This window comes from Phallusia mammillata, chromosome 2 (assembly GCF_965637545.1).
Source record: "Phallusia mammillata chromosome 2, kaPhaMamm4.hap1.1, whole genome shotgun sequence".
Classification (NCBI taxonomy): Eukaryota; Metazoa; Chordata; class Ascidiacea; order Phlebobranchia; family Ascidiidae; genus Phallusia; species Phallusia mammillata.
In genome coordinates, this window is record NC_137253.1 from 13,009,121 (window position 1) to 13,035,673 (window position 26,553).

The 26,553-nt window shown below is 41.1% G+C and overlaps 1 protein-coding gene across 1 annotated transcript in view; it reads right to left on the reverse strand.

Moving 5' to 3' along the window:
• LOC145212329 (uncharacterized) overlaps positions 1–26,553 on the reverse strand; it is a 36,552-nt gene that overhangs the window by 6,041 nt on the left and 3,958 nt on the right. The window contains exons 5-20 of the mRNA XM_080080424.1: positions 21,689–26,419; positions 21,214–21,365; positions 20,018–20,101; positions 18,591–18,784; positions 14,741–14,921; positions 10,965–11,071; positions 10,194–10,362; positions 9,071–9,220; positions 7,699–7,876; positions 7,254–7,373; positions 6,810–6,882; positions 5,819–5,847; positions 5,552–5,676; positions 5,050–5,182; positions 2,546–2,668; positions 1,464–1,580 (exon numbers count right to left, since the gene is read on the reverse strand). Coding sequence (XP_079936550.1) covers positions 1,464–1,580; positions 2,546–2,668; positions 5,050–5,182; positions 5,552–5,676; positions 5,819–5,847; positions 6,810–6,882; positions 7,254–7,373; positions 7,699–7,876; positions 9,071–9,220; positions 10,194–10,362; positions 10,965–11,071; positions 14,741–14,921; positions 18,591–18,784; positions 20,018–20,101; positions 21,214–21,365; positions 21,689–26,419 — 6,666 coding nt within the window. The remainder of the gene's footprint in view (positions 1–1,463; positions 1,581–2,545; positions 2,669–5,049; positions 5,183–5,551; positions 5,677–5,818; positions 5,848–6,809; positions 6,883–7,253; positions 7,374–7,698; positions 7,877–9,070; positions 9,221–10,193; positions 10,363–10,964; positions 11,072–14,740; positions 14,922–18,590; positions 18,785–20,017; positions 20,102–21,213; positions 21,366–21,688; positions 26,420–26,553) is intronic.

Sequence of the window (26,553 nt, forward strand, 5' to 3'; positions counted from 1 at the left end):
ATTTTAAGGTTGTTTGTTACAAGATTTTTCGGAAAGTGGGACCGAATACATTTCTGCTGCAGTCTTTCCAAGCTGGTATTATAGAGCTCGTCATTTTCGTTCAGTCTTCGCAATCTCCTCGCCTCCCCAACAACAATTGACTTGAATATGTTAAGCGGATGATGTGACGTTCCGTGTAAAAAAGCCGAACAAACAATACCACAAGACTTGTTTGGCCAACTGTTTTCCCTAAGTCCCTAAAGGTGTCAGGAAAGGAAAGAAACCTGCAACCCAATGCGTGCGTGGTTTACAAACGGCCAGCTACACTTGGACGAATATTAACCAAGTACAGGCGCATTGCGTTTGAAGATAGAGACTCGAATACAGCAGGGAAGTCCCATCCATGTAATCACTGCGGCCTTTGTGGGCATTACAGCAAGTTTAAATCAATGGTGCCCGATACCACCACAATCATCACGCCCGCTGGTGAAGTCCGTCTCATACAAAACCTCAGTTGTCGCGACTACGGTATTTATGTAGCTAATTGCAATGAATGCAATGCTTGCTATGTTGGCCAAACCAAGAACCCGTTTTCTGTACGATGGCGCGGACACAGAGCGACTTGGAAAACATTTAATTACACAGAAAAGAATGACAAAGCAGCATTACTGCGACATTACGCAAGCAAACACATTAATATTTTGAAAAGGAAACCCGACATCGCAACTTGTTATTGCATTACCTTTGTGGAAAGCCCTAAAAAAGAAAATTTAGACATGTGCGAGGCCAAATGGCAAAGGATATTAGACGCCAAAATAAATATTCAAGAAATGGTCCTGCCTCGAGTACGGTAAAAACTCCCTCGGCACTCACCGCTGGTGTTATCTCCCTGCATGCGCGTACCTGTTCTACCTTTTGCGTCTTATCTTTATTTTTTCTCCCTCGGTCCGGTGCCCACAGTTGTGCTTGTTTTGTTTTGTTTTAGTTTGAGGTTGGTTCAGTTAGCTTTGGCAATTAGTACTAGCATCCCCTGTGTTTCTTTGTTATACTGTTTTACTGCTTTTATTTTATTTTATTCATTTTAGCGTGTTTGTTTTAGCACTCATTTTTATCGATTTGTATTTCGATTACAGGAACTGATGATGCCACACAGGCGAAATATATATTCCTTTATTAAACCGACTGATTCTGTTTTTCCAAGGATTTTATCGTTCATGGGTTTTACTCTACCGTAATTAAATAAGGTACGGTATATATTTAAAAGGTGGTTTTCCAACAAACCACTTACAAAACAACTAATCACTTCCTGAATATAGACTGCTTGTATTTGGGACTTGACATCTACTGTATGAAGTAGGTATTCACACATATTTTCACGATACTAGCGGTGAGTTTCCTGACTGTCAGAGGTTGCTAATTTGCATGGTATTTTACAAAGTAAAGACTTATTGGGAAAAACCCGAGTTGTGGTGGCCTCAACTTACATAGCATTTCTCGCATTGTATCATTACTCCTTCATCCTTGTAAATTCCACAGATGCAACGGATGAAGTCGCCGTTCTTCCTTCTTTCAACCATCTCGGCTCGTTCAGCCTCCTGATCCTAAGATAAAAGATTTTTCTGATTTGGAAAGCAGGTTTAAAACGAAATTTTGAATTTAACGGACGTGTTGAAACATGACTGTCACAAAACTATGTGTAACATTTGTGTTAACTGTGTTTAAAATTTGTCCTGAAACAAACGTGACCGATTATGCCATGTAAAAGTGACGCAATCTTCTGTCACGTGAATGGTCTAGTGTGCCTGGTATTATACGTGATCATGTCATTTGCTTTTGCCAAAACAAACGTGGATAACGTTATTTCATTATAACGTGACAGTGACCTTCGCCACACGTGGTGATATTTCACAAGTTAAAGTCACGTCTCGGTTGGAGTCATTTTAGGACGTAGCTCAAAAGCACGATGTGGCCTTAAAAAATTTGTGACGTGTGCGCTTTTAACAACGAAAAAATTTCCGAACTCAACTTATCGAAAATCGTGCTTGACAGAGGACACGTGATGAGTCATTCCCTCCGTGCGAGATAGGAGGAATTTTTATCATTCCAGCACGCGCGATCAGGGCGGGAAAATCGGTTCAATAAACGTGATTTTATATCGTAAAAGATTTTTGTACAATAGTACGAGTCCATGATGACTCCATTGCTTAGATTTATTTCATTTTTTTGAAATCTTGAATGAAAATCACCAGTGATTACTGATTTGACAAAACCGCTTTTAAATATTTTTAAATAAAATGCCCCATTCTTCTTTACTTATGTAATTTTACCATGCCACAGACCCTGCGTACACAGCCGACAACGTCACGCACTCTACTAAAAGCGTCCATTTTCACACTGGTTGACGTTGCAAAACACTGAAACTGCTGAAAGGCCAAAAACGACCCTCAGCACCGACATAAAAACTGAAAGACCAGACATAGCCAAAAATGTCAAACACAAACAGCCGTCTCCGCGATGCATAATTCCTAATACACCGAGACGCGAAAATGCCAATCCAGACACTGACCTTCCTTTTCGTCTTCTCCCGTCCTTCTCCCAGGATCGTTGCGGCCGCGTTTCTGGCCGCAGTAAAGGCCTTGCGGAGTCGAGCGACGTCCCGTCCGAGGGTTGACTTGCGACCGTGGTATTTCTGAAATATTAAAATGCCAGAATTAGTGAGTCACTTCGCATACAACGAATACAGGGGGGATGCACGTTGTCAGATGACACGTCGAGGGACGATGTGTAACAAAAAGCTGAAATCAGTTGGATGTTTCCCAACATGTAAACTTGTTGCGATTAACAGGTGGAAATCACCGAGGTGTTATTTAATATTAATGTTTTTAAATTCGGGGTGGTAAAATTTCATTACACAGTAATAAATTCTTTTGTGATGTAAGTATGTCACGAGGAGGTGATGTGGGATGCAATTTTATGACGACAGTATTGATGTTTTCGCCACCACTTCCATTTACAGTAGTAAACTATGCGAAAAACATTGTACACAAGCACTTTAACAACATGCACATACGGTGGTGCACCTATCCCGACTTGAAAGTTGCAGACCAAAAACAAATACTTCGGGCGAATCTTGTCGATATTTAGGAAAGAACCCAGTGTTTCTTATAGATATAAAACTGTTTATGAGGCCTTGAAACACATTTTGTGAAATACAACTTAAAAAAAAGATAATGTAAGGACAAACGGCCTGATTGCACCTTGACAGATTTTACGAAGACAAAATCTGCTCACAGCTTCTTTAACACATCACTGAAAAAAGCTCAAAATTTTCTACTGAATAAAATTTTACCCCGTGGGAGTATAACGTTATCCCTAAGTTAGAGCCTCAGCTTAAGTGCATCACTATTGGATATATTTGTAAAGAACGTGCAGGTCGTATCAACACCACAAGGTTCACACTTAATCTGGCATTGCATCAACGACTGGTGACCCGAAAATGAAACGAGCAATATTTGATTACCATCTGCACGCTGTACTGCTGTGCTTTGTGCATCATTGCGCTGTTAAGTCCGGCCACAAAAACACTACGCAGTAACTGAAGGCAAAAATGCGAAACGAAAAACGATCTTTCAGATCCACTGAAAGCTTTTAACGCAGTGTTGACAAGAACCAAGGAAAAAAGGATAAACGGTTCTCTTGGTGTGATCACCACGAAGGGCACTTAGCATGGTTCACGGATTTCCAAAGCATATTGGGAAATGAATGTAAAAACAACATCACGTAGTGACGATTGCGGGATTGGGTGAAGGGTAGATAACAATTTACCATGAAGGCAAGTTTTGTGCCTCAAAAGCACCGACATGTCACCCCTATCCTGTTCTTGCTAGCAACTGGTCGATTACAACACCAGTACATATTAGCGTAAGTACATGTATCACTTTAAAGGACGAATTGATTACAGTTATAAACTTCAAACCTAGATGGTTTTGTACGCGTGATCACTTCAATAATGATTTTTTAACTATTGTTTTTACGGATGCTCATGTCTAGTTCATGTCATAAATAACCCCGGTGTTTTTTGCATATTTTTTCTTTTAATCTGAGTTACAGTAAAATTATTTCAATTGCGCTAAAAACGTATCCTGAAATGTGATTATAATTTAGCCAGCTTTTCGGTGGTTCAATACCCATAACAATTTATTAAGGGCAGTAATGTCATAGGGACCTTTCGAACAGTAAAAATAAGTCGAAACCTTCACGTAGGCCTTATACCGCGGCCGGCGACACGGCATTACATGAAAAACGACATTTAAACTGATTAGACGTCAACCCCAACACGCGTCACAGCGATTCAAACCCAAAACGGTCGAAACCCAAACGTCAAAGGCAGGGGTCACTTGTGACGTCAACAGGAACATTGGAATTGAATTGTGACGTAAACTGGGCAAGTAATCTCTTCAAATCGGGGGTCAATTGAGTTTGAGTTGTTGACGGCGTATTTTACGAATAACCGAACTGGTTATATCCGAGACGTGAATTCCAATGTTCCTGTTGACGTGCGAGACGTGAATTATTAATTGATGCTCGGCGGTCGGGTTTTCTTCACTGATACGAATTAGTTAAATACAGTCAGCGTAAGGGTCTTTACCTTTTAGATATGATATACGAAAGACAAGAGGTTAAAAACCACTGTTTAAATCGATAAAGTACTGTTTTCTGAAAATATATGTTTCAGGCCTAATTCAAGCTGAAAAAAAAACATCACGTTTCGTGTCGGGTTTTGGATTCGGTCGTAAAAGTTAGATCCACTTTACCTGTTTATCCTTATCGGTAGCAAAGCTTCATATTTCTTACAAATCAAACAGATTTAGGTGTCATACGGCCCAGAGCTAAATTTAAATCTCCTGTTACAACCCATCTGGTTACGAAATGGTAGCGAAAAAGACACCCAAAGGGCAGGCGTATTTTCAACATAATCGTACTGCCGAACACTGACAGGGGTTTATTATACACAAATAGCGTGGTAATAAACAGAAATAGCCAAGCAATATACCCGGATATAGTACTCACTTCCGCGTTCCTGAAGACTCTCAAAAGATCTGAGCAAAATGCGTCAAATGTGTTGTATTGTTTCGTCACAAGCTTCTGTTCGACGTAGTTGAGATCCAACGGGTCTGTGACGTGCTGATAGTATTCCGGGTTCCTAAGATATAAGTAATCCATTTATTAGAAGGTGGTTGACTACATAACCGTTCCATACAATGCAAAACCTTTAATTGAGAGCCTGGAATATTATTATGGGTAAACTTGATGTTATGCAGGGTATTAATGGCGCATTAAGGAACGAATAGAGTGTATTTGTCTAATGTTGAAATTATTTTACCGAGAAATATCACATAAACTCTAACTTAGTTTGCTCTCAAATGCAGTGAAAAAAGTCCTCTCCGCGTTTGATAGTACGAAGTGTAATTAACTTTGCTGTCAAAACTATTACAAAAGAAATTTTCTACTCTTTTCTCGAGCTTAGTACACAGCAAGATAAATTGAATTCGAAAAAAAATCTAAATATTACTGCAGTTTGGATGGAAGATTGATAAACGGGATTGCCACTGATATTCCATTTTCGTCCTTGCACGTCATCACAGCGGTAAAAACGTCAGTGATGACCCGTTCGAGTAACTCGGCCTTGTTCTCAGCCTGCAACGATCAAAATAAGCAAATTTAAAATAGCAAACTCGAAAGTGAGTAATTCATACAAGGTTTGAGCATTGGTTTACTTAATTCCTCATAAACGTCATACATTTTTATCTGAAAAAAACGACAACAACATGTTTCTCACCTCATCTTTACAGCTGGGCTCGCTTGCGGCTAAAAAAACAAAAAAACCGTTCAGTTGAAGATACGGAAAACAAAACAAAATATTATCTTGGACAAATAAAAATCTTAAAAACACAATTTGTGCCACAAAGATGTATTTATCAGACTATAGGTTTTCCGAGTCTTATTTAAACTACGAGATTATTTGTTTTAAAGGTAAAAAGAAAATGACAAGTTTGCGGAAACAGTAAAGCGTACAGCTTTAGGCAGATATCCAACATGAATAAAAAATGTTATTGACTCTATCTAGGCCTGGCTAAAACAGAAAGATTAGGCCCGTGTTAAACAGAGAAACAAAGAGCCAAAATGTCCCCTTCTTAAACATTAACAAACAGTTAACCTACTTGGAATAATCTTTACCCATAAATATTACTTACTTCACCCAGGGAAACCAATATTTTTTCGAAATAAACTATTTTTGCACGTGGTGCAATTATGGCAACTGTGTGGGCGCGCTCCGTGCAAGTTATATACACGAAATAACATATAATTTCCGCAGCCAGTTGAGTGGCAATTTCAACTTGCGCCAATCATAATACTCAACATACATGAGATTTAAAGCTCTCCCTTCCGTGTTTAACACAGTCTAAGACGTCACAAGTGTGGTAATAAGCACTCTATATCACAACGTGCCTTTCTAAGAATTTACGCATGTCGAAAATTGCCGGGTGTTGAAAACTCTACGAGGGCCATATTCATCCGACCGGCATTCTTTATACCATACAGGCACTGTGATCTCGTATTGATTTATATGCGCCTAATCCGCGGCCTACTGTCACGTGGGAGACTGACCGTCGGTTGTGTGGTCGCCATATTGAAAATTAGCGCTGCTGGAAAGTAAAATGGCTTCACCGCAAAACTTGGCAAAAGCCGTGCTACTTATTTTTTATAGTCTAAGCACCATAAATAATAGGTTTGAGCATGAGTTACTGCGTATAAATAGTGAGACTTACTCCCGTTGTGCTGTGGTCGTGGCAACGGGTCTTTCTGTCTGTACTGTCGAATTTTTTGCTGCTGCTGTTTGATCTGCAAACAAAACTGTTTTAAAAAGCAGCACACAATTAAACACATGCGGAAAAGCGGGCGCACTGAGTAAATAACAGCAAATAGATCAAAAATAAGACACATACAACCTGCGTTTAAACTGCATTTTATGAAAAGCTTAAAAGTTTAAATGCTTTTTCGGGATTAGTCTTAGAACTTAAATACTAATAATTGGAAATAGCACACAATTACAGATACACAAAGGGGTGTACTGAATAACCAGCAATCGATATTTAAGCTGTTTTCGCGACGAACATTTAGTAAATTTGATATTGATTGGCACCAAATGTCTTATGCGCCGGCCTATCTAAACAACTAAACTAAATAACAGGGCCATTTTTCACTTCAAATACCTGATGCAAATTACGAAGAAGGAAGAGTCGATGCGACCGCACAAAGTTTCGCTCTTGCTTGCTCAGCATCGGAGTCTGCTGCGAGTCTATTTCGCGAATTCCTAATTGCACATTATTGACCTGAAACAGAAAAACAGCGGATGAATCGTCGTTCGGGACTAAACGACCCTAGTACCGTTTGCAAAAATCAATACAACGGTTGATCTAACGGCTAAATCATGTGTCACTTTCAGTAACGAAAAATCAATTTTAGATTGACAGATTCAGGCAATACAATGCATTGTCGCATGAGCCATCGGGACATTGAGCTGGAAAAATCAATAAGTGTGATAGCAACATGTCAAGATCATGGGTTCAAATCGCGTCGCAAACTAGATGTTTTAGCCTGCAAATGTTTAAATCTAAATGTATATTTTAAACAAATTGTACGTGTTTAACACCGTACCACGATGGTGGTGTAAAGTTGTTCGCTACTTTTATCTCCGTTCGTCTTCTTGTCCGGTTTGGTTGGAGATGTCTCAGAGGTATTGTTCATAACTTTGCTCATTCGGTTTAAAATATTTTCCGGATAAACCCGTTGCGTTTTGCCTCCGATTACCCCACGACATTCCTTAGCACCGCACCTTTGCAGAAAAACAACAACATTAAGGTATTGTACAAAAGCGGTGAATTTAAAGAGGAACAAAGTTTAGGGTACTGTTGATATTGAACAGAATTTCATGGTTATCAGAAAGGGTGTTTTTATTTATTGAACAACTGAAAAAAATATACCTAGCACTTAAAGAGCAGTTTGCACATAATGTATGAATCTAAATTAATGTCACCGAAATACAAATGATGGAAATTAAAAAAAACACTCTAAAATACTTCAACATCATTAAAAAGACTAAGGCGACTCTTTGTGTAGAGAGACACAACTTGCAAACGATTTCAACATCGCAAAAGTGAAGATTTTGTCTAAAATAACGTATACGAATGACTTCGGTTGCTACATTCTACGATCGCGGTGTGCTGGAGAAGAAAGATCATGGACTCCTGCCCAAACCCAAACATGCGAATATAATTAGCCTCGGAGCAGCCATCAATCACACCTGACAAGTCGAAGTACCTCTGCCAGAAAGCGGCCTCTGAGTTACAACGAATAGCAGCGTTCTCTTCTTAGGAACAAGGGCGTATATGGGCAGGCCTGACCACGAACGAGGACCGACGGCCCGAAATTGAAAAGGCAAACTCATGTGAGGGATGGCAACTTGATCGCAACGCGCCCACGGCGGGTTACACAAATATTTAGAGTGAAAACATGCCATGAACGCAGGCGTCAGGTTCAAGTTGATCCCCTGCTTAGGTCTCTGCCATCGAGCTTGCATGAACATCCAGTTCTTTAGATTTATTGATTTTTTCTCAAGAGAGCGAGGTTTTTGTGCGGGGATCGTGAAGCTTGGTTGGTGGGCGGTTGAAATTCGGAGCTCCGCGGAATTTATTTGCGGTAAAACCACTTTCGCTTGGATTGGTAAAAGTCTTTGCTCCGCCTAAACGCCTAACAATTAACTAAATATGCGCTACTGGAGTTTTGAGCGAAGTTTTTACCACCTCAATTTACTTTCCACACTCATTTTTGAAGTTTATAAATAATTTGATTTATTTCAGTAACGAACTTTTAGTTTAATGCATACATTTCAACGTTAAGTTGCGATATACATCAAGATAACAAATTGGCTTAAAAACCTTCTCAGGTGGAAACGGCAGTCCAATAGAAGTCAAACGAGACAAAGGTATTTTGAAACCTTTCACCCAATTACCACGTGATAAATCCTTACCTGCAAACTTGCTGACGATCAAGGTTGTAAGCGTGAAAGTTGTAATCGTACGTGAGTTCTTCGTCTGGGTTGATCTTACGTTTCGCAAAGAGTCCGATTCTATATTCGCCGTTTACAACCCATTTCTGCATCTCGCAGTTTGGCACGCAGCTGCAAGAGTAATGTTTATATTTGTATCAAACTCAGTTTCAACAGTCAGAAATTTGAAAGTGCACTGGGTATTTGGGTAAGTCTGGTTAAGGGCGTTTTATTGTCATTCGGTCTTAGCTTTGCTAATATACAAGTTAACACGCAGTTTTTGCATTAAGAATCAAGAACGCTTTGATATATCGAAAACAGTAAAGTAATCTCAAGCTACTTTTTCGAAGAAAAACAGCTTCAGATCAAATCTACGTCACAATGTTCCATGATTAGCACAGAACATTATGCTAACTTACACTTTGCTTACAGACAGCCACGTATACAGTGCGTATCATACTACCCACTGGTATTTTTTGCAAAAACACACCCATTTACGATCTACCAAATGTTACAAAAGACTTCAAAAGAGATAAACTACATACGTACTGCGAAGCAATGACTTAATACGTGAGCGAGGCCACAGGTGTAGAATGGAGAAAAACATGGCACTGAATTGGTCCCACGGACAGGTTGGGCTTCACGCCCACTTAACGCTCGAATCAACAAGCTCAAGTTACCATGACGTGTAAGCAAGTAAGGCGTGCAAGGCACTGGCGACCCAAAGTAACCTTGATATATTGTCTCGCATCATTGAACGCCTAACAAAGCGTAACCTTTCACTTGGCCTACGTCGCAAAGAATTGCGAACCGTAGTATGAACCATCAACTTTTAGGAATTTTTAGACCAGAAATGTAACAAAACAACTGCATTTTTTCCTGAAATAGGGCCCGGAACTTAAAAAAGGTGGGATTTCCTGTAACGAATCACCCCATTTTTGTTGCTAAGCGTTGCCAAACAATTTGAAACACTTCCACAAGGCAAAGTTCATGACCCAATTTCATGACCCCGTCACGGGTTCAACAAACACGCGACCCGTCACCACTGCTTCCTTCCGTTAGAACATAACAAACAGCCACAAAAACTGAGCCAAGTTCTGTATACCTGTGGTTCACGAAGCGACCTTCGTTGGCCATCCTGTACCCGTCAATAACTTTGCCAGCTTCTAACTGGATACAGTAATGGTCGTTGTGAGCATTGTAGTTCTCGATGGTTCGACGACGGAATTCTCGATCGCTCACCACCTCGCCCACGTATTCCAGAATAAACTGGCCTGTATTTTAGACAACTGTTAGTTCGTGATATTTGGCCAGCTCAGGGCTTATACGTGTAAACGACAGCTTTCTAATTTTTATTCTTTTTATATTTAAGGAACTACATTATACTGCAAAACGTATCGTTTTTTTGCAAAAACATCGTGTTTTATATGTTTATAAGATTTAAACAAAGTTCCGTACTGATAATGTACACATTATTTCCTGAACACCATGAAAATGTTCCGAAAAATTTAGCAAAGAACAACGTCAAAACGTACATTAAAAGTGAGACCCTTTAAAGCAAGAAAATCCCCCACCCGCGTGATTCTAAACCCACTTCAAACGTAACAAGTTCCCCAAAACGATCTACACAGATCAAGATGCATACAAACATCTTTTAAATCCCACGAAAGCACTTCGCTTTACAGGCGTCCTATCGGCTTTTCAACTATTACTTTCAAACACCGCGTTAACCCTAAGTCCAACAATAATTCACGCACCGTTGAACCGTACAGGGTAAACACTTCATAAACATATCACCCGAGATTTTGTTTTCAGAACGCTTGCACCCATTTTGACTGGGAACAGCCGTTACCGTTGTTTGACTTCACTCCCTCACCTTCTGGAATGGTGTCGTTCGTTTTCACGCCCCAGCCGCGGTCTTGGGTCCGGAATCGTTCAAGCTCGGTGCACCATTGCTTGTTCTGGATAGACCTGTTTCCGCATCTAAAATGTAAAAAAACACATTCATTCGTTACCTAAACTATTGTTTAACCTTCACAAGCTTGTGACATTCCGCCCCTGCAGTGCAAAAAGCTTGTTTATTAAGTTTTGGTTTTAAATCACTCCATTTTCGTAGGAAAATTTTGGGTTGAAAGACTTACTAAAAATGAAAAAAAGGGGTAATTCTGTGTCGAAATACAAAAAATCAGTTGAAAAGGATTGTTTGTAATCTGGCAAAGGATATCGTTTCCGACACATCGTCCAACACTTTCGGGGTAAACAGATTTCTCAAACCACTGATAAAAAGGTCACTTCCTCATGTAGAAAGGAAATAGGCCATAACGTCAACATCCTGAACATCTGACCGTGCGCGCATAGTCAACACCCAACCCTTATTGCGAGAACTCGCCTTTAAATGTAAACATCCACGGTTGCTATTGACACAGTAATTCACACTGCAGACGATAGTCACATTGGTTGTAATATTTTCCGGTAAATAACTGCGAATGCGAGTAAAACATAACATTTTTAAGGCAAATCGTGTAACATACTTTGATTAAATGCAAAGTGAAACATTACCATAGAAAGGCTTGGGTTGGGCGCAGTAAGTTAAGAGATAGCAAATCAATTGTCTGAATTATAATTAATGCAACGACCGCCTAAATTCTTGTGAAAAATCTGGTGAGTAGGAACCCCGGACGCAACACCACACGTCGAATAGTTTCATCGAATTGAAACGACATTGGTCAATTTCGCGATAGCTAAGCAGTGAGAGAACTTACACACATGCTGAAAGCGGATAACAAAAGATTTGATTCGTTGATGAATGCAAATGAACTAAAGCAACAAAACACCCACCATATTAACTTCAATTAAAGTTTTGCCTATTTATTTTCGCATGCGAAGTATAGAAACTTAAAATCGCAAAAAAATCACACAAAAGCTAAAAAAATTCGTTGTGTTTTAATGGGATGTTTTTACGCGGTAATGTATAATTCAACGTTTGAAAACAACAAAACATCAAGTAAATCACAAAATTGTTTTGCGTTTCTATACAAGAACACTGCTTGTTAAACTGCTTTATTCGCAATTCAAAACAGTGTTACTTAATGACAAGTATTTTACCGCGTAATGTAAAATCCAACTTGACAATTGGAATCAAGTGAACGACATATTGCTAAAAGTTATTGGGTTTCGATAAAGGAAGCTTGATTATCAAACCACTTTATTTGTAATTGAAAACGGAATTAGTTAATCACAAGTGACATGGATCTAAGTTGGGATCTGCTCGTATCAACCAGGAATCCAATACTGTTTGAATTATAGGGCGTGTAAGGGGCGGGGCATAAAGCGGCGCTAATCTCGCTCCTCCGGAAATAATGGTGTCATTAAAATTTAATGAAACCCGAACGGTCAATCAGAATCACGTGTTGCATATTGCGCGTGAAGGCAGTCACGAATCATATCTTGAAAACGATCTCTCATAAAATGCAAATAAGGGGGGTTGTTGGGGGCATTGATATTTAGGTAAATGGCCTTCTGGGGATGTGTGGTATGCGGAAATAAGATTAGGCAGATTACTTTTTCGATCAAAAACCGCCATCGATATTCAGCACTTTCGGCGACATGAGACCTATTAAGCGGATACGAAAATCGTTAAGGCGGAACCGCGAAACGAAATGAGGAGATCGCATGGAACTTTGTTTTTGTTCTGATAAGCCTGCATTAACAGATATTTTCAGTTGCACATGTTTTAGTGCGGTTTGACAGGCCCAAGCCCAGGTCAGAGGGCTAATTGGGCATTTATGGAACACCAAACATAATGTTGTCAACAGGGAACCGCAAAGTAATTTACAATAGAAACATTTTTAGTTTCGACGTTGAATAAAGTGTTTTGTATTTTTCTTAAATTCCTGATTAGAATCTTTAATAGAAACTTATAGAACATTTAAATACTGCGCCTCATTAAGGTTTTCGGCCATGTTTATCCATAAACATTCATTGCAAATCATTATTAAACGGCTAAGTCGACGAGCTGTAAATAAAATCAACGTGCGAACAACGCCGGTCATGGGATAAGAAAAACGTAAAATTCAAATTTTTGTGGTGGTTTCAACCTGCGTCAATGAAGCATCAAAATGCCAAGAAACGCCAAATTAACAGCGAACACCGTAGTCTCTACGTAAATGGTTGTATACCGGCTTTATAGGCGAGGCATGTATCCATTACAGAGGAAAGGTGAAAAGTTAAGGCCCTAAATCGAGGCCCGGCGGTAACACTACACCACGATGTGCCTCTCGTCGCACAAGAAAATGTTGCTTTCGAAAGGAAATTAAATTTACGGCCTTGTTAAAAGGCGGAAGAAGCCTCTACGGGTTTCGCGTTAAATCTCTTCATAAGCGCGTGTCCTGTGTAGAAACCTCAGAAACGCGTTTGTAACAGATTATACACATAAAATTGACGTATTTTTGGACTGATACTTTATTTCTGATACAGAAATCAGCTACTGTATTTCGTGGCCAAAACTTAATTTACCATTGTTTTAACTACACTAGGTGTTTTTTTAGTCTGACACTCGTAATCGTAATTTAGACGCTATATTTAAGTACTCAATAGCCGTAAAAAGAAATTTTGTAATGGTAAAAAATTAGAAAGCATTGTATCGTTCACCAATTAACATGGAGTTGCTTAAAATCTGAGTTGGCATGATTTTCTTTTGGGAATCACACTTAAGAAATCCTGTTCAAAAATGTCAAATACCAACAAAGAAAACTTTTAAACTCGGAATAGGTGAAAAACGCGCAAGTAAACAAGCGTAGAACAATTGCATTTCGCGACACCTGTCGTAGACAGGACTAATATCATAGACCACAAATTGCGACACAGACGCCCGCTTAAGACCATAAGCTACCACAAACTCGCTGAAGTGCTCCAATAACGCCCATGTTTATTAGTATGTGGAGCAATAAGAATAGCCAAAGGCGGTAGAGGTTGGATATCTATTTTGGTATTTTCAGATACACATAGTCGTTGGCAATGAGCTAACATTTAAACATCGGGTTTTAAGTGGTAAAATATATGTGACAAGTTCAAAGCCAAGGCGTGGTGTCGTTAGGTCGACACGAGTTACAAGGGGTATTGAAAAACGTGTGTTTAATTTGCTATATTGCATTACAATTCACGCCAATAAAAAGACGTGAGTATATTTAACAATGATAAAAGTCATGCAGAGATTTCGGGCAGTAAGTTCACCGTTCAAAACGGTGTTATATGGTGTAATAGTTATAATGATACCAATAATGGTTAGAATCACTGGTTTAAGATTGCCCAAGAACAGATCAAACCCTTAAGCACACCCAAATTATGGCGCCGTGCGCTATGTTCACTAAGATGTATGCAATCCATATACATGGCGACAAATCTTCAGATATATAGGTAGCTGCAATAAATAAGTACAAAGATTTGCAACCTAAAGCGACAATACGACCGTTGATCTAACCGCAGCACAAATTTAACTTCAAAAGCAGGTGCCTTGTATCAATGACGAACAAAACCGAACTTTTGTTAGTAGCTACATCGCAAATTGAGTCAAGGAACGTAAGACAAAAAGTAACATGGAACAATGTCCACTTTCCGTACCAACAATTAAAACAACAACGACTTGACACTTACTTTTCCCCGCACGGACAAGTCTCTGGAGAACACTCGATGTACATGAGCCGGTTCAGACATTCCTTCCCACACCCAGCAAGTTCCTCCTCTGAAGAACTCTCAGATCGGATGTCAGAAAGCGTCTTACATACGCAGATGTGCTCCTCCTGTTCAGCGACCGGTTGTGTATCCACGTACACATCTGTGGAACAAAACTAAAGTTAAAGCAGAAAGTATAGAAGGAGACTTGACCGGCTTGCTTTAATGCTGCCAAGTTGTATACTTTCTAATTTAGTTCCAGCTCCCCTCGTTGGCATAACGCCTGTGCAAAGTTAGAGGCCAGGAGACGTCTCTATCACCCGGTACAAAAATGCTTGTCAGTCGAAACTGAGCATTTTTGTCAAAAGTGGTAACTTTACGTATCCCTATCTCAGTACCTAATGATGAAGATTTTGCGCGCCCTTTACAGTCGATGTTTCCCTCTATCACTCGGTACAAAAAATGCTTTCAGCACCTCAGTTTAAGGACTAAATTAAAGAGGACATAAGGATAATACACGGTCTTCAAATCGTTATTTGCCAACATCACAGTACACCGGGCCCCAACCAGGGAACCGAATCTAGTCGATATTCCAAGTATTTTAATGAAAAGCGGTAAGGCGTACACCAAAAAATAATCTCTCTTACGACAAAATTCGAATCCAGGCCAGAAACCTATCCAAGATTGGCCCTCAATCAAGGAGATTGGGCATCAAACTTGATGAATAGAATACGTTACCAAAAGGTATACTTTACACGATAAATGCGCCAAAAACGTCCTAAAATGCATTAAAAGGCCTTTTGTTTCACGCACACGGGAAAATAATGTGTCAGTACGTACATTGCCTAAATATTAATTGAAACAAATTTTCCCGGGGTAGTGGAACTCAAATCTTGGTGACTCAGAAGTCTGCAGTGTGAATGACAACGCAATGTTGGCAACATTCCCAAGGTTCAACGAGTTGGCGCGAATCAATGTCACAAACAGACTCCAGTTTCTCCTGGTTCCCGGATTCGTTTCACAACAGAATTGAAACGCGTCAATCAACGCCTGTCGCCATTAGGACACCAAAAACATCGAAGTCGGCGATCAACTAACCCTCGAAGGCGAAAACAATTACACACCAAGGAAAACTAGAAGTGCCAAACAGGCAAGCGTCCAAGTCCCCGAGCAGAAATTTCTTTTAACTTGGATTTAATGGTAGACGCCTTGGATGATTCATCCCGACCTGAGACGCGCCGAGTGCACATCGCAGTCCAAAGCCATTAATCAAGATTATAGCGTGGATCGATTACGTCAGCGGGATGCGCACACGTGGTCTGTGACGTTAGAATGTTGACCTGCCCTCGTGAATGTTTTCGTCTGCCTGTTCGCCAGTACGACGAATCGAGTGAAAGTCGTAACGCCTGGTTAAGATGGATTGCTAGGGACTTTTTGCTCAAATAATGCACCTCCAATATTATTATTATTTGGTTTATACCAATGCTAATTTCGCAATACTTTTTTTAGCAAAAAAACTGTTATTTTCAATGTAATGAAACAAATAAATTTCTGGGTATAAGAAACTGTAGGTTTATGAATTTAAGCACTCAATATGGAACCCGCCAGTATTACTATTAATACAAGCGATTGTTAAATTTACCAAATCGTATTTCCTGCAAACCAAACAGTACAAACGTATTTGAATTCTATCGTCACTAAGTTCTATACATTTGAATTTGCGGATAATTAATAACTTGATAGGATATGTGGAATATACTAAATGCCATTTGCCAACACAAGAAGGTAAATGCCACAACGTCGAAAGACGCAGATAAACCATAAATGCACACAAAGACTGAGCTCGTTATGCCAAGGTCAGACTCCAACGTCACAAGGTCGTTCAGCTCCTTATAAGGCGCGTACACACGACGCAAATAAACATAAGAGTCAAAACCAACGTATTAGAAATCTATATTTGTGGTATCAGCCATATTTCCATTGGTATATTACATTGACATCGCCTGGAATAGAAGTTGTAAACGATGGTTCTATTTGTGCTGCGCGTCATAATATAAGTGGGACCATAAACCAAAAGGCAGAAGTACGAAGGCTTATCATCTATATATGAGCCCAAGTAAATGAATGACGTTTGGAGAATTGGAATTATTAATAAGGGAGAGCGGAGGAAGGTGTCAAGGAAATGACAAATCTATCACGTAATTCAATAAATTAATTTGCTCCCATAATGCTTTAAAAGTACATGTAGTTACGTGGGCGAAGGTAAATTTCAGCAAATGTTCTGCGATGTGTTTTTTTGCGCTAATACGATATTTATTATGAGATCAGTACATTTCGGTCGTAAATGGATAAAAATACCCACACAATATCAAGGTTTCGAAAGGCACATATTTCAAAATGGACCGAAACCGAAATATCGCCAATAGAAAACGTTGCAGCCACCAACCGAAACTTACTAAATTTACAAAGTGACGTAAGCCGAAAATCAGGTTACACCTACAAATTTTTTCGTATACACGCAATTATTGGTTGTTTTCGCTGTTTTCGCTGTTTCGTATCAACACCACTGTGGATGTACTATTGTACCTTACATGATCAGAATTAGCGAATTCGATTCTTTAAATGGCACAGTAGCATACACGACCTTACAAACTCCAGGAATTACACAAAGCGGAGCACGTACAGGCAATTAGCACTACGAATGACCCCATGTTAACCCACTACGTCACATCCAACAACGTTTAGACCTCTGGCGTCCGAATAAAAACACGAGGATAAACAGTCGACTGATTTTTGGGGCACAAGGTTACCGAAATAAAGTGTGTTTCCCACCCCGCAAAAAATGCTTTTAAGTGATACCAAACCAACCTATAATCTACTCATTTATCTTACCAATCAAAGGCATAAGACAATGGGCCACAGTTACGGTATTAATCATGTCACGGTTGTAAACTTAGGCATTCTCTATATCAGCGGTTCCCAAACTGGGGTCCGCGGTCCTTTTGGGGTCCGTGAGGCCATTTTGGGGGGACCGCGAAGCGGTTGAAGTAATTCTATAATCTTATTTAGCGTCAGTTTGTGCCACTAAATAAGTTTAAATCAAAGTAGAATTGAGAATCAACTGTCTTCATTGCTTAACAATAGCCTTTATTGAATGGCAACTAACAAAAATGTAATTGTTCGCGCACAATTGTAGTGCATTTGTCTTGTCTGTGATGTCACAAGCTGTGTTTGGATGACTTTTATGCGCAATTTTGCATAACTAGCTAAAATCCTGAAATCAACAGTCGTTTTTATGAAATACATATTTAGGCTCAAGGACCGCGAGCCCTCAAAATAATGGCATATGGACCGTTTTGAAAAAAATATGAAAAAGTTTGGGAACCGCTGCTCTATATTAATATGTTACTGCCTATTCCAAGCCTTTTGCGGTTGTCTTGGTTTGCGTACGTGTCTGTTGGGCGTGCGCTTGAAATGCCATTCGTGCTCTTTGCGATTAGCATATATTAAGGGACATTCGTCCTTGGCCAGTATGAGTAAGAAACACTATTGAACTGCCTGGCTACAGCGATATGCCAAATAGGAAATTCGAGAAACACCAAACACCGCCTATAATTATAGCCGAGCCAATTCGCTACAATCTAGTTTCGCAGACAGATATATGTTTAGTATATAACGCATAACGGTATAGATTTCATGTTTCTTTTAGACGGAAAATGCCTTCTAACTTGGCGAAATTATTATTTCTGTTTAAAAAATAAAAGATTTCACTGATGCTGATCGCCTGTCGCTTTTCTTGAGAATTTTGTATGTACTAAATTGAAAATCTTACTCGAGTGTATTGTGACGAACTGTGTAGCAGGGTCTTGTCGTACACTGATTAATTTCTTGCTGTACATCCACCACACGTTGTATGGAAGTTGGAAGTCTTTGCGTGCTTTGCGCAGAAACTTCCCGGCGTGAAGAGGTGGCGGAAACAACGGAGAAGTCTCTTTGTCTTCGTCTTCAGAAGCTAAGTTCTCCTCACTAGAAAAGTAAGACGGTTTAGTTCATTATTCATGACGGATATTGAATTTCATTAAGTTGCATTTTGGAAAGTTTGTACAGAATGCTCGTTGCACCAAAGTTGCAAGCGGGTCCGAAATTCGAGCCAGAACCCGGCCCGCACCCGAAAGAAGAAGCCCGAAATGTTTTAGAGAACACCCGAAAGTTTGTTTGACAGGCCTTGAAATAAAAGCCTACAAACGTACAGAATGTAATTAAAACGCCGTTTTGGGGCAGTTGGGCATTAGGTGAAGTCTAGCAACTAGCTACTCAGTTGGGTAATTAAACCAAAAAAAAGGACACAGAATTCAAAGTCAGGCCCGAATCAAGCCCGTTTGTTTAACAAAACCTAAGTGCGAATTACCCGGCCCAAAAAGCCTAACTCTACGTTGCACCATTGACTTGTAGCTTTAGATTGCAGTTTTTTATTATTAACAAGTTGTTTTTATTGGCAACTTCAGATATTAACGTACCAAAGAAAGTTGGAGATGGGCCGTTTCTACATGTGAGAGGACCACTTTGCTTAGGTTAAAGTAAAAGGAAGTGTAAGTGTTGCGTGCGAAACTTCAATCGTGGTCAATATTAAAAAATATACAGATGACAATTTAATTATTTTGCAACACAAACCACAACCTCGCATTGCGTGACACAAATGCATGATAATAATTCACTAATTTCGACATATGTTTTGCACTTACTCAAATTGCACAAAACTTTTTGTCAGCTTGACCTGACCCAATGCGTGGGACGACAAATTTAATTAAACCTGCTTAATAAGAACAAGATTCACTGTCAGCAACATGGTCACGCGAGTAATCGACTGCCGAGCTGCAATTACGACGCAAGATTAGCGGTTCATGGCAAAGTACTTGATTGCTCGCGAAATACAATACCTACGGTTTTGGACTTTTCCGAATTCACGATGAGTCATTAGTTTTGCTGTTGGCATTGCCGAAAATTGTATTGCAGATTTCAAATTGTAAGATTGCTGCCCTTATAACCAACAGATAACATTCAAAGAAAAGAAGCACTTTGTTAAAAACATGTGTACAAATGTTTGCAAGCCAGCTTTCAAACCTGAATATACATTTTAAGCTGCGTATATTCGGTTAAATTTTGCCTTTTCGGCACAAGTTCCCACAAAGGCATTATAACCACGTAAAACAGACATTCTACAACTGTGGTAGAACATAAAACCTTTCAATTACAACCCACCTGTCCATTTTAAAGGCTGGGGAAAATAGACCGACTGTCTGAAAGATCTTGCGTTCCTCCGGGATTTTCCGACGTGATGCAGAACTGGAATGTAAAATAGGTAACTGGATTAGATTGATGTAATAGAGAACGTAGTTATGTCAAAATTCCACGATCCATGCCGCTGGCTGAAAATTGTGTATTTGCTTGCTTGGTTAAGCAAAACGTTACGTTCTGGGATAAAAATAATATTATAAACAGTTTATGTTTTGGGGGAAAAATTTACGTGTGTTATTATCGTGACATTTAGCTTTAAACTGAAAAAATCGGCCGTTGCATCCAAAGACATAATATGATAAACCCCAGGCTACAAATTTGCATACTAGAGTCAGGTACCACCGTACCATCCAAAAACACGACCACCAAAGTATCAAAAAACAACTAAGTATTCCTAGGCAGTACTACGAGTGACAAAGTGGTTTGGGAATCGATTGACAAATGACAAGTCGTTGAAAGAGAAATAGAGGAAGTTTCAGTCGTTGTTAATCCCAGAGTGAAATGTATGTATAGTACAATCACTAGCTTAGTTGATTACCAATCAAGGCACACAAGTGAACATAATTTAAACGGACAGACTGTCATACGCGTCGCGCTCAACGCCCCAATCTTGTACTGCACGGTTGGAACCAGCATGCAATCAAAATTGTATATACAATACTGCTAAGGTGTAGGTTGCCAAAGAAGCGAAAATTGTATTTAGATTAAATGATTTTTGTTCCTTTTATAACCGTTCCAAAAAAGCGTATTTTTAGAAATGACAAAATTGAAGTTACTCTACATCTAAATGACCTGAGCAAAATGTGAAACTAGTCACGTCCTAAATACTATGTAAATGTTCAATTAACGTGACATTTCTGCGAACGGTCGACGAGTTCACGCAAGACCACATCCACAGACTACATGCGCTACATTCGTCTGCAGAATTCACATATAAAACACAATGCGATGGCATCAGAAACGTAACATGATTGTCAAGCCATGATTCATGCTTTCTTCGTGACTGTCACGTTACAAGAATTTTAGAGAGATGTTAGAGAGCCGCAGATAGGATGAGCTAATTTTTTATAGAGCATATAGGGCATCCAAAATATTGAGATTTTAACATATAACATTTTAGACTTTCTGATATCCTTTACAGCGTGTTAAGACGTTTTTACCTAGTGTTGGAGCCCACTTGGGGTAACGATCCAGTCATTTTGTCATCGGGATAACATCCATCGCTGGATTTCATTCTTTTCCTGGGCACTCCGTCGTCATCAATTTCCTGACCAGAACTCTCACGTGATCTCTTATCGCCAACATGATTGGTCTAAATTTAAAACAAAACATTATATTGGATTAGTTCCTTGTGTGACAACGTTATTTAACGTATTGTTGAAATTAATATGTTAAACACACAAGCATCATGGACATTTTTTCACCATTACCAAGGCTGACTGAAAAAGTTTGATATGTTTGGTTTATGGATATAATTTCCCAATCGATATATTACGCCTTGTTTAGAGATTATTTGGGTAAAGGTCGTGCAAATAAGTCTTTTAAAACTAAAATTAAGTTTAATCGCAAGGTAATCACCTAAAGAAGGATAATGTTAAGATTAGAATCAGAAAGTCGATTTTCACTCAGACTTACGTTGTTATTGGAGTTAGAATTTTCCGCGCTTTCCTGTTGAAAGTCCCCGTCGTTGTCGGTATGTGATTGCTTGCTTTTAAGCCTAGCTACCACCGACTCTAAACTCTTCTTGACGGCCAATTTGTGTGTTTGAACACCAGTGATTCCGTTCCCAAGATCCAAAGGCTCTCCGCTTGTATTACGTACCGCTAAGTTGATAGCATCGTTCATATGGGTCTCGGCAGGTTTGCCATGGTATAGACCAGGGGTAGGTGTATTTAGACTTGAAAGCCACGCTGGAGAGTTGACCTGTTCACGAAAAGCTCTGCCGCTAAGAAGAGGACCCAAAGCTAAACGTGCATGTTGGCTGCTGATTACCGTATCGGTTGGTATTTTCTGTTTGGTAACACGCTTTTGAACTACAACGGACATTTGTTTTTTAGATTTTGCCGCCTTCTTGCGTTGTGCTTCCAGAAAGCTGGCTCTAGCGCTCGGTGCAAACGAAGCATTAGCTCTACGTGCGCCTTGAAGAGGGAAAGACCGGTCTTGGTGGTGTTTCTCAGGAGCACGAACCTGGTTGATTTTTTTCGTGGTCGCAACAGGGAATTTTCGAGGGCGACCAGGACCGCGTTTCTTAGCTCCACTAGAAGAAGTCCCGGCGTTTGTGCGGTTGGGGTGTGTTTTATGGCCTGGTGCAATTTCGTGTTTCGACGCCCAAAGCTTCTTTGGCTTCTCCGAGCCTTTCTCATTGTCTTGTTTGCCAAGAGGTTTTTCAACCAACTTTGGCTGTTTCGGAGGGCGTCCGCGTGGCTTCTTGTCAGTCTTATTGTTAGTGGGGCTCGCTAACAACCCTTTGGAGCCGTCGCCGTTGACGCCAGTGTCTGACATTTGGTTAAGGTAATCAGCCACAGCACTGTCCACAGTTTTAGAGACGACGTCACGAGGTAAGGACGCGGAGGTAAGACTGGCAGCAATGGCGGCTTTAATATGGTTTACCAAATCAGTACTAATTTGGCTTTTTTCGCTCTGACCTGGCTGAGTTGAATCACTGTTGGTTTCAGAACTTTGTTTGCCCTCCTGGGCGGTTGATTTTTCTTTTCGTGAAATCCGCTTTGCCAAAACGCTTGTTTTAGTTGCCATCGATTTTGTGGCTATATCAGCACTAGCGGTTCTCGAATTTTCAAGGTTCGCTGCTTTACCACCGTTGGTCTCAAGTGGACGTTTATCAGGGATATCTGGGTAGCGATCAGATGTATCTGTGCTCACATCCTCATCAACTGAGGACTTCTTTGCTCGCGGACCTCTCGGTTTACCCAATGGCCACCCACGCTTCCTGCGCGACCTCTTCGTACTTGAACTTGCGGATTCACTTTCGGTTTCAGAAAGAGGCTGATGCTGGAACTGCGGCTGAGGACTTTTACCATCGTCGTGTTTCACTCTGTCGCTAAGCTGAGACTTGTTGGCTTTGCCGTTGATACTGTCGCGGGGAGTTTCAAAGGCAAGTGCTTGTATTTTAGGTGCTTGTGCGCTAAGGCTCTGCAACAAAGCTGCGGGTGAGTCGCCTGTATAAGGCTTTACCAGACCATGTTCAACGAAGAATCCAAGACGGCAGAATGTAGAAACGTGGCGGAACTGCTCCGGATCAAAAGTCTTCTTGCTGCTCGCTTTGCCACTGAAGACTCCGAACCCCGGGGCTGCCAAACCTTGGCGTTTTGACTTGAAGCGGTGCTTGGATGGGTCTCTATACGAGAGGGGGTCGTCCACGGTCTTTCCGCCGACATTGGGAACACGGCTTTTACGCGTAAAGTCTCGTGAAAAGACGTTGTCCGGTTTTGACGAGGCGGAAAGAAACACAGCGGTGGAGGAGATTTTGGCACAAGATAACTGATGGGAAAGTTCTTCCATGTTGTACAGGAACGCAGGGTCTGCGATGTTCTTTGATCTCCGCACAAGTTTCTTCTTTTTGTGCTTGTGTTTTTTAAATTTAGAATCGTGCATTTCCTCGATCTTGCGAATGTGCTCAGAAAACTGCACGAGTCCTCCGTACTCCTTGATGCCTTGAAACGACGGCATTGGCGATGATGCTGCATTGGATCCGAAGACAGACTGTGTAATACCAGCCGGCGCTGAAGACTGCATCGATACATCGGCACTTGCAATCGGCTGTGTTGTTTTAATCGGCAGAGGTGTTTCCACATCTGAAGAGCTATCACCTCCGTCGTAAGCATTATCTTCTTCTGGACCTGAAAGGCTGGATGTGCTTTCAGGTCTCGTACTCACGGCGCTTGATCCTAAACTGCTGGTACTTGATCCGCTCATCTTAGGATGTTTTTTCTTTGTTATTTCCCCATCATCCGGATACGGCAGGATCAAAACTTCATTGTTGTTATTGATGTCAGCCTGTGCAGCTTCTCGCCTCTCCTCTTTAACTAAATTCGTCTCATGCATACGACGCTCCTTTTTCTTTTTCTTCTTTTTATCCTTGTTCTTTTTCCTCTTTCCTTCCTCGTTTTTCTCTTTCTTATGTTTCTTCTTTTTCTTTTTCCGCTTGATTTTTTCAGATGTGATGTTATCAAGTTGGGAAACTGGAAGCTGTCCAGAAGGACTTGCGCCGGAGAGTGGAGTGACTTCAGCCCGAGTAACATCTTCTTGTCTTCTCTCATTTTCCCTTCTCGCATCTTCAGCTGGCTGGCGCGAAACAGAAAACGGCGATTTCTTCTTTTCCGGTTTCTCTTCGCTCGACCGAAAAGTTGAACTCTTTTCATGCTCGTTGAATTCGGGTTTAATCCCAGAATCAAGGCTCGACTTTGGTTTTTGAACAGTCTTTGAAGATTTTGTTCGAGCGGTCATGCTGCGCTGGGACTGTTCCATTGCTCTATACAGAATTGAGTTAGAGATCTTATACTGCTTGGCGAGCTCGGAAAACGTGTACATGCCGTCCTCAGTCTTCAAAGTTTCGGGTGCCGAGCTTGTCGCGTTATTTCCCACACTGCTAGGTTCGCCACCAAACACTTTCCCTTTCCCTTTCGGTCGCTTTTTCTTCTCATCACCGACACCAGTTCCAGTTGAAGCCTGATTTCGGGTGCGAACACCAATTTGCTTAAACGCACCTACAACATCTTTTGCGCCAGCGGTCTTCTTTTGTATGGAACTACGCTTCGATATCTCAGTTAGAAAGTTTCGGAAAGCTTCGGCGCGTTCCTTGCTTCGCCTGTTCTCCTTAGGTTTCTGGTTTAGCACCTCGATAAATCCCTTGTCGTTAATTGTGTACATGGACACCATTTTGGACGCGCTCTCGCTCGGCTTAACCTCTGTCTGTGGCACAGGGTCTGGGACCTCGGACGGCTTAAACTTGAGATTCTGCTCCTTCATCTTTTTGGACGGGCGTCCTCGTTTCGGGATCCGGTCGCTCTCTGATAGCATTGGCGGTAATTTCGGTCCTTGAATCGCTGTAACGGTCTGCCATCTTCTAACACCACCGCCGTTGGGGTCGTGACCGGGTTCTGAGCCGCCTTTGGGCGACTGGTTTGATGTAAAACCGGAACCAGAGCTGGTTCCAGGTACCTGAAGCGAAGCCGGTGCAATTATCTTATGATCGTGATGCACAGCGGGGACTGTATTGTGCTTTTTCTTGTGTTTGCTTTTCTTATCGCCTGTTTTCTCCTTCCTAGCACCATCCCAGTGTTTTGATTTCTCCCCGGGCCAGGCGGACTTTCCAGGTATACTTGATAGACCAATAGGGTCAGCGGTGGTCTTTGGAATTAAGTTGCTGTATGTAAATGGTTTAGAGTCTGGCGACGGGCTGACACTGCTTTTTGATGAAGACGAAGAGGAAGGTTGATGGATGTCAGACGTTGTGTGATGGTGCTTTGAGCGATGCCTTTGTCTGTACTCGGAGTGCGCTTCTCCGCGATGAGCAATGCCTTCAGAAGCCAAAGTCGCATTTCCTTCCATATCAGTGGGTGGGAGTTCTTCCTGGTGTTTTGATTTCTTGTGCTTTTTGTGCAACCGCTTTCTGTTCTCCTTCCTCACTGACCACGAGTCGTTCATCTCGTCCAAGTGCTTTTTACTTTTTGACGCCTTTTGTTCGGACGGCCAGACAGCAGACTTGGCCTTCGTGGAATCTCCCTTGGGAGTCTTACTCAATGTGGTCGCTTGATGTCCACTCCCTGGGGATTTGGTAGAAGACGGTAAGTTGCTAGCGGTGGCGGGAACGTCACTATGGCGGTGGTGACTGTGGTGGCTATATTCCAGCGCAACGTCGCCGATTTCAACAACACTGTCGGGCACAGGGATGGAGTTAATCATACTGGCTTCGTTCAGCAGCATATCACCATTGGAAAAGTTTTCGCTGATGCTTGTGTCCACCAGACCAAAATCACCACCAGAGTTCATGTGGTAGTCATTAGAGGGCGCGGATTGGGACAACGTAGGGTTTCCGGCGGTCACTCGGGAGTCTTCAGGTTCTCCTGGACTAGGAGAGTCCTCGTGGCTCCCACTGCTTACGCTGTTGCTGCTTGACATCTTCTCAGCATCAGAGGGAAGAGGAGTGGTGGTGAGTTTTTTTTCACCGGTTCTGTCCTCGTTTTCATCACTACCGCTGTCCACTCTGCTGCTGCTTGTTTCCTGGTCGACAGCATGAGTCGATCCCTTGGCGTTGCTGTAGTTGGCGGTGTATGGCATTGCTATGTCGGTGTTATTCGACATGGCCATGGATGTCGGGTTGAAATTTAAGTTCTGGTAGGGGTTCATCTGCAAAAATGAAAAGATTTGTTCAAAGGCGACCAGTAAGTTTGTTTCCATAATCTTTGTAAATTTTAGCCAAAATTTCGAGGATTTAGCCCCAGCGCTGTCGCTACAAAACAAATAGAGCATTGTGTTTAAAA